This window comes from Gossypium hirsutum, chromosome D05 (assembly GCF_007990345.1).
Source record: "Gossypium hirsutum isolate 1008001.06 chromosome D05, Gossypium_hirsutum_v2.1, whole genome shotgun sequence".
NCBI lineage: Eukaryota > Viridiplantae > Streptophyta > Magnoliopsida > Malvales > Malvaceae > Gossypium > Gossypium hirsutum.
Genome location: NC_053441.1, coordinates 54508649 through 54517996, shown reverse-complemented (window position 1 = coordinate 54517996; position 9348 = coordinate 54508649). Strand labels below are relative to the sequence as shown.

The window sequence follows — 9348 nt, the reverse complement described above, 5'->3', positions numbered from 1 at the left end:
AGCACCAACGCAGTCACCTGGCGCAGCCATTCAACAGATGATACCCACGCATTCACCTTTCCCTATGATGCCAGGTATGTTTCCTAGCCCTTATATGTACCCTAACCCGTACATGTATCCTTTTCCGAATCCTATGGCAGGTTGGAGCCAAATGCCCGGATCAGCTCCATTTCCTGTAATGCCGAGCGGACCACCGATAACTAGGCCATCGGAGCAGGAGGGGTCGCAAGGGGGGCCGTCGGGGAGCTCTCCTTTTTACCAATCGCCAGCAACGCATGGCTTTCAAACTCCGTCGCCGTTCATGATGCAAACACTTCCACATACACTATTCTTTGAAGGTGGATCATCGTCCCAAGTCTGACAACCAGATGTCGAACCGGAAGAACCAGAATCCCCACCGGAGGAACAACAACCGCCGCTGGAAGCTAGAGAAAGGAGGAATCCAGCGCGTAACCGTCGACTGCCGCCATGCGGAACTGAATCCCCCGGTCATAAACATTGATTATCGTATTAAAATTAATCATTTGATGTAATGAATTAGAAGTTTATGACGATGTAATACAAATAGAATTTTTTCCGAGTTATTTTGACATTATTTGATTAAAATCCCTAACCCTACTTAATTAAAAACCCTAACCTAACCTAATTTAATTAAAAACCCTAACCTTATTTTAATTAAATTAAAAACTCTAACCTTATTTTAATTAAATTAAAAACCCTAACCTAACCTACTTAAATTAAAAACCCTAACCTAACGTAATTTAATTAAAAACCCTAACCTAATTTAATTAAATTAAAAACCCTAACCCTAACCTAACCTAATTTAATTAAAAACCCTAACCTAATTTAATTAAAAACCCTAACCTACTTAAATTAAAAACCCTAATTAAATTGTAGTTTTACATAATGTTGGATTTCGCAAAATGTTTTGACTGGTACTAACATTTAAGAAATTGTAGTAATTTGATAATTTAACCAAAATTTAATACAATTATCAATACATAATTGAATAAAAGGTAATTTCTTCTATAATTACATTCAACTATTGCGATTAGGGCATGATCGACATGTCGGACTCACCTTCTAACCCACAATCATCTGCAGCGTACGACGTCCCCTCACCGGTTGATGTCGTAGGTAGTACGTCATCCCTTCTTCTAGGCATTTGATAACGCCCCCAATTGGATGTAGATTGCCATCCAGTAGAACTTGATGCGGTTCTCCAGCTCGTATTTCCAGCGTCAACCGTCGAGCCACCGACGTACATGTCCCATCCACCGACAGAGTGTCTTGGGGGGATGTGCATTCGACACCGCTACAGAACATGGGCTGTTCCGTATTTTGTAACACGCTAACAGAGTGTCGGCCAGGGGTCGTGTATACATCTCGAACACCGGACGGAAGTACATCATTTGGTGACGTAAATTGTACATAAAACTCAATATAAGTTGCTCCGCTAGCAAGATGAGCCTGCACCATTGCCTCCAAGCTACGAGCACCTTTTATGTCGAACGAGTCATATGTCACCGGATCAACAGAAGAACAAAATCGATACATCATTGACTGAACTTTCATTGGCGTGGTTCCGAAGATTTTACGCCTAATTCTTTTACGGAGTTCTGTCAAATCTATGTTTTGGCTAAATGACAGTCGCATCGTATTCTCCGACAAAAAAACAACACCATTCTCGGTGTGGCAAACCTCACCATCGTAGTAAATAACAGCACTAATACGTTCACTCATTTTGAAACTCTAAATTTCCTAACCCTAACCTAAAATGTTTCTGCTCTGAGTTATGCATTCTAAGAAAATTCTCTGCCTAATTTATAGCCTCAGCCCAAACTTACTACTGTAGCGAAATCGCGTCCACGAGGGCGCGATTTGACACTATTTGCTCAGAAACGTCAAAAAAAAATTATTTCCTACATGACCAACTGTAGCGAAATCGCGTCCACGAGGGCGCGATTTGACACTATTTGCTCAGAAACGTCAAAAAAAATTATTTCCTACATGACCAACTGTAGCGAAATCGCGTCCACGAGGGCGCGATTTCACAATTTCTTCTCATATAGCATCCTGGTATCAGCAATTTTATACTATTTCCTCAGAAAACGTCAAAAAAAAATTATTTCTCACATGACCACTGTAGCGAAATCGCGTCCACGAGGCCACTATTTCACAATTTCTTCTTAAATAGCATCCTAGTAGAAGCGATTTCCCACTATTTAACCAGAAACGTCAACTCGAAAAAAAATTTCCTGGATCCCTAACTCCTAAAAAGCCTGCACCCTAAACCCTAAAAGCCATAAAACCCAGGTGTAAAAATCAAGGTCAAAATCGCGTTCCCTATACCGCGCTAAGTGACAGGAGGTCGCGTCCACGTCAGCGCGACCTGCTGACGTGGACGCGACCTTCTGCCCCGTCCCCTGACATCGCTCCGACGTGGCGCGATTTTGAGGGAAATGGCCCAGTCCGGTAAATAATAAAAAAACCGGCCTATTTCGGTAATTTTAAAAAAATTTGGGCTTTTTTTGGTAAATCCCTCCTCTAATTTGGTTGATTTTATGGTATATTATATTTATTTCATGAAAGAACAGATGGATAATTAAATATATATCTTTAAGACTAATTTTATTAACCTCAGTCAAATTAGAACTGTCCATGCGTTGAGCCGGCTAATGTCAGAAAATAGGCTTAAAATTTTGTCTAAGTTCGACTCTGATAAAAATACTAAAATTTGAACCCGATTTGCTTGTATTAAATTTTTTTATATTATTTTTCTATAATTTTCTAAAATTGAATACATCAAAAATACTAAAAACATTAAAATACATGCTTCTAAACAAATGGAAAATAATTTTTAAAAAACTTTATACTTCAATAACACTAACATAGGTGCAACTTACAGTAACATAGGTGCAATTTAATAAGCAAATGCTTCTGAAAAAGTAGCAAAATTAACAACAAAATAAGAGTTGTACAATATCCAAACAATAACAACAGAATAGTAGCAATATGATAGTGAAATAACAACAAAACAGTGACAAGATAGCAATTTTTTTTTCTTTTTGCAAATTCAGGTAGGACCCAAGCAAAAAAAGTCTTTTCCAAAGCCCGACCAATTTTCTAAATGGGCCTTATATTTTTTACCAAACTCATTTTTTGAGTCTATATTTTTATTCAAACCTTCTCACCCCATAGACAGGTCTAAATACAATAAAATTTTAATATCAAATATTATAATTTCAGTATTATTAAACATACATATCTAATAATATAATTTATATTTTAACAAATTATTTAATGTTACAAATTTATTTTATTAAATAAAACTTAACAATAATAATGTTGTAAATACATTAATAATGGATGTCTATAATCCCATTAAACTCCCATTAAAGTGATGAAATAAATTTCACCCAAAAAAAAAGTGATCCAATGAAACAATTAATAAAACTTATTCACTTATACTTCATTGAATGTAAAGAAATTTATAAATAAAACTCGTTGTAAGTGAAATTTGAATACGAGAAAAATCTCCCGTACTTTTCATTTACTTATTTATTATTATTATTTTCTTAATTTTTCTATAACATGTTATCAACAAAGTAAAACTTAGGGTGCGTTTGTTTGCTGTAAAATGGTTTCCGGAAAACATTTTACACCATTTCCGGTGTTTGTTTGGGGGAAAATGAATTCCTTTAGGAAACCATTTTCTAAAACACGGTAAAATCAAGCCCATTCCTCCGAAAATTGTCTTACGGCTTCAAAATTGGTAAGACATTTTCCATTCTTCTCTAAGCAGACATTTTCCATTCTCTTCTAAGCAGCAGACATTTTCCATTCCTCAAAGCTTTCGCCTCTCCTCATCTCTGCCTTGCCATCTCTGTCTCTCAGCTTAATCTTCCTTCTCCATCTTTCTGCTCCATAGATATGTGGTGAGTCACCCAAAAGCTTCAAGTTTTTTATGAAATTGGTGGTTTTTTGCTGGATTTTCCAGAAATCGGAAGAAAGATGAAAACTCATCCTCTTCTTCCCTACACCACTCTATTCCTTTTAATTTTCTTGATATTTTCTCTATAAAAATCTCAAAATTTCTACCTTCAAAGCTTTAGTTAGTAGATGCGATTGACCCGATTCATTTCTTATCTCTTATCATTTTTTTATTTGTTTATTCCTTAGTTGGATTTTTAACTTTATTTTATCGCGTTTTGTTGTGTAATTTTAGGGTTGCTAAATTTCTTAAACGAATTAAGCTTAATACTCTAATGTTCACTTCTTTTTGTATAGTTAATGATTATCATCATTTACGTTACCGTGGATTTTAGAAACCCCATAACTATTCTTACTATTGCTGTATTATGTTTCCATTGTCGATTTTATTAGGCATTCATGGCTGTCAGTTAACTTGCTTGGGGCGTTTTTGAGCTTTCATATAGGATAGTAATCGTGTACTTAATAAGCATGTAGCAGATTAGTAGCGTCCCATGTGGAGATTTTAGCTTCACCAGTGGTTAAATAATCCTTTTTTTTTTCATGGAGACAGTAGATTCTTTTATGTTAAGCATACTAGCAAATAGTGTATTCCATTGCAATTCCTCCTAGACTCCTGCTAATGAATGATATGGATGTTTGAGTTATGCTAATTGAATTTCAAATGCAATTAATTCTGAGGTGCTTAATTGAGTAAAACCTAGACAATATATGACAAGTTGGAGTAGAGGGTAGTTATAAAAGATGAAATTCAGAGTTGGTCACGGTGCTATCATCGTTTTATTGTTAGGCTAGAGAACTATGCACTGACATTTGTGTCATTTGCTATGATATGTTACAAAATATTATGGGCTCTCTCTTTCAGCAAGGAAATGGTTAAAATTCTCAAGTTATCAGAGTGTTTTAGTAAATACTAGCATGTTACGGATGCTTTTTGTAATGCATCAAAAGAAATAATGTTGAGCTGGAGTGGACTAAGAGCATTTCCAGTTCCTCTAATTTTTAAGTAGTTTCTGAGTACAATGATGTTCCTCTAATTTTTGCAGGGCTATTGAGCACCCAACTTTTTCAGCACTTACAAGACCATTGTGTGATCAGTATTCACTTATTCCTCCCCTTCTAGTTGCAACGCATAAGAAACTCAGGGTATGTAGATGTTTTTGTAGTTCTGAATGCCGTGGGTCTTCTTTACTGGAGTAAATTGTTAATGCTTTTATTCCTTTGCATTATAATTGATTCCATGGTTTAGTTTTAGCATTGAGTTAATGGATTAAAAGGAAGTATTGAGGTGATTATCCTTACTGTTAAGTTTTTGTTTAAAAATGTCAAATAGAGAGACTTTATGCTTGAGATTTGATCTTTTATTTCTTGAATATTAAAAATTGTTAGCAACTCATATATATAGAGTTTATGCTTGAGAAACAAACCAATCAAAAATACCAATAAGACTTTCAGTTCAATCCAAATTTCCTTAGAAAATTCAATGTTAAAATGACTACTAGAAGATCTCTGCCATAACTAGTTTTATTGTTTAGTTCAAAACTTAAAAAGTTGATAATTTTTTAACTTTTTCTTTAATTTTCTATTTTACTGATTTTTTTAAATAGTACATATAATTACAATTTTTTTTAAAATTTAAAAACCAATGAACTATACCAGGCAAAATTTAATTTCAGTCATGAAACTTCTCATAGTGTACTGGTTAATGGGCTTACAAGTAGAGAAAAATGTATCGCAATTTGCGACCCCGTATATTATAAATGGCAAAGAAAATCTGAACAAAAAAAAATTTGGCAGAAATAAAACTTATATAGGCTTGAAGCAGCCATCTTCAGTCGACTATGGTGGCCCTTTTCAGATTTTAAGGGAGAATAGTGGACATTTTCAGATTCAGGGGCACAACAAGCTTCTTCGTTCCAATGTTGCATTATCCATACAACAATAGCAAAAGCAGCTTTTTTGCATTTTCTTCTTTAACTAAGGCCGCTTTATGGACAAGCTTAGTCCAATTTTTAGCCTTAGAAATTGAAGTGACAGAACAAATTTTTTTTTTCCAGGTAGAACTGATAAACCAAAATAAATATATATACTATATAAGAAAAACATAGGGTCTAACCCCACGTACGGTGAGCTTGTTTCAGCCCATAGCATACTTCTGGGTAACATGCTGAACATGTTTAAGAGCATGTAGGAGACCATTAGCATATCTTGAAATTCTATTTGTTTTTTGCAAATTACTGATTTGCTTCAGTTTGTTTCAGTTATAAGTGGTACTTTCAAAGCTTTCATTTTTCATGCTTTCATTTTAAGTGGTACTTTCAATTATAATTAGCTTGATATGTATGTATGCACTCTTAGTCATGGTAACTTTATGTGATCTTATGAAAATCTTGCATCTTTTTGTAGTGATCATATATTTGTGTGGCATTATTTTGTGTAGATGGATCGTAATCAACGTCAAACTGCAATTTTCGGAGTCGTGGCTTCAGTTTTAGCTTTTGGGGCTCTTTGGATTAAAAAATTAGAAACTATGAAGGAAATTGCTTCTCGCCCTTGTGTGAATCGAGATTATGAAAGAGAAAATTATATTAATAGTATTTTATATAGTGGTGACCAGCATTGTATTGATGTGATAAGGATGAGACCGATCGCCTTTTTTAATTTGTGTGATATTCTTAGTAGGAATCATTTGTTACAATCAACAAAATCTGTGAATATTAGGGAGCAAGTAATTATATTTTTACATATAATTGGTCATAATGTAAGGTTTCGAGTGATTGGATCTAGATATTATAGATCAACTGAGACAGTTCACCGTTACTTTAGGGTTGTATTGAGAGCTATTTTGAAATTGTATAGACTAGTTATTAGATTACCTAATGAGTCAAATCCTAGTGAAATTAGAAACAATCCAAGGTTTTATCCTTATTTTAAAGATTGTATTGGAGCATTAGATGGAACTCATATTCGTGCATCCGTTCCACTTAGTATCAAGGAAGATTTCGTAGCCGTAAAGGGGGGACGACACAAAATGTATTGGCTGCCATTACATTTGATTTAAAATTTTCCTATGTTCTAGCTGGTTGGGAAGGTAGTGCACATGATTCTCGTATTTTAAGTGATGCACTTTCACGTCCAGGAGGATTAAGAATTCCGGAAGGTAATATTTATCATAAAATAGCAAATAGTTCTAATAAGCTCATAATTTATTAGTATTAATTATGTATTGTAAAATTGTAGGTAAATATTATCTTGCTGATGTTGGATATGGCATCCGAAATTGATGTATTACCCCATATCGTGGTGTCCGATATCATTTAAAAGAGTTTGGTGCTGAAGGGCCTGAAAATGCAAAGGAACTCTTTAATCTTCGTCATTCATCATTACGAATCACTGTTGAACGTGTTTTTGGGATTTTGAAGAAACGGTTTCATGTATTAGATGCTGAACCATTTTGGAATTTTCAAACTCAAGTAGATATAGTTTTGGCTTGTTGTATCATTCATAATCATATAATGGGAGTTGATCCTAGTGATTTACTTAATCAAGGATTATACGAGGCGTCTGAGTTTGATTTGATAATATCAACTCTCACGGAGCGAGAAGAAAGACAAGAAGCAAGAGAATGGTCTGCTAAGAGAGATGAAATTGCACAAACTATGTGGACTGATTATATGGCTAGAAATATTTAGGTTTAGGGCTTAGGGTTGTTATTTCTATATTATGTATGTTTTAGTATTAAAATTTTTGAATGTTGTTTTTGTAAATGTTGGTTGGATAATGATATTGAAATTTTAGTTTGTTGGATTTTGATATATGTCTTGAATTTGTTAGATATTGATTACGTTTTAAGCTTGTTGGATATTGAATTTATTATTATGTTTTAAGCTTGTTGGATATTGAAATGGTTGAATTTATTTTGTAGAATGGGTAAGGGCAACAAAGAAGGGACCTCCAAGAAATTTAGGTGGACAAAACCGATGGAACATGTTTTCCTTGAAATTCTAGCAGATGAGGCTCGAAAAGGAAATAAACCTTCTAATACTTTCAGAGCAGTTTCTATTAATCGAGTTGTTGACGCCATTTCAGAAAGATTCCAAGTCCAATGCGATGCGAAGCATGTGGAAAATCATTTGAGGACAGTAAAAAACCAGTGGCAGATTATATGCAAAATTCGAGGTGAAAGTGGTTTTGGATGGGATGATAACATGAAAATGATCACATGTGATAGAGCGACATATGATGCAACAGTGATGGTAATATATGTATATATATATGTTAAGTATATTTCAATTGTTTTTTACTTGTTATTCTAATTGTGTATAATATCCAACACGCACACAAGAAGTATGAACCATTTTTGAATAAAAGCATTGATCATTATGATGAAATGGCTGTGGTTGTTAGCAAAGATATGGCAACAGGGAGTTTTGCCAGAACATTTGCTGACATAGATTTGGATGATGGTAATGAAGATTCAATGCCTGTAGACTGCAACAATGAAGAGGCTGAAGAGGTAAGAACAAATGTATCTTCATCTGGCACATCCAAACGTAACAGAAAAAGTGGTCAAGAAAGTCTCGTTGATGAACAAATTAAATTTGTGGGTGAAAAACTTGGCAAAATTGCTAATGCTTTGGAAAAATTTACTGCCGATAATACATCACAGCTTTATGAACAAGTGATGTCGATGGAGGAAGAAGGATTTGATGAAGACTTATTGTGTTCTGTGCTTAATTATCTAGGGAGTCATGAATCAGAGGCCAAACTTTTTTTAGTAAAAAATAAGAAGCATAAAAAAATTTGGCTTCAAAAATTTTCTCAGGGTTGAAGATATTGATATATTTATGTGGTGTAATATTATGCACTTGGACAATGTTCTTACTATGTGGTGTACCATTAATTATGTATTTGGATATATGTGGTGTAATATTATGCACTAGACAATGTTGTTACTATCTGGTGTACCATTAATTATGTATTTGGATAATATTATTATTTCTAGTACTCATTGTGGTTTCGAAGCAATTTATAATTATTCAATACTTGTTTTTTTAACACAATTACAAATAATTTATTTGATATTAGTTTTTTTCAATTTATAACGATTAATATTGTAGCTTAATAATTGAGTATTATTATAATTAAATCATTGCAATATATGTAAAAACAATTTATTAATATATATTAATAAATATATATTAATATATGTAAAATATATGTAAAAACAACTTTTCCGGAAAATATTTTCAGGAAATCTGCCAAACAGCAGAAAATATTTTACACAGATTTACCAAACACCAGAAAATATTTTCCAGTAAATCATTTTACAGAAAAGTAAAACATTTTCCAGAA

General features: G+C 33.7%; 1 protein-coding gene across 2 annotated transcripts; it reads left to right on the top strand.

Annotated features, from left to right (window-relative positions):
* The first annotated feature begins 3609 nt into the window (after positions 1 to 3609).
* On the top strand, positions 3610 to 9002 carry LOC107904015 (uncharacterized). Of its 2 annotated transcripts, XM_041092186.1 has the most exons (4): positions 3610 to 3938; positions 5040 to 5139; positions 6434 to 7153; positions 7234 to 7804. In XM_041092186.1, the coding sequence occupies exons 1-3, from the start codon at positions 3934 to 3936 to the stop codon at positions 7052 to 7054; spliced, it is 726 nt and encodes a 241-aa protein (XP_040948120.1). In that variant the 5' UTR covers positions 3610 to 3933; the 3' UTR covers positions 7055 to 7153; positions 7234 to 7804. The 2 variants fall into 2 exon arrangements, 1 of the variants encoding a protein (XP_040948120.1); XR_001686065.2 differs by lacking the exons at positions 6434 to 7153; positions 7234 to 7804 and adding an exon at positions 7919 to 9002 and having other exon boundaries at positions 3622 to 3938.
* Positions 9003 to 9348: the final 346 nt, after the last annotated feature.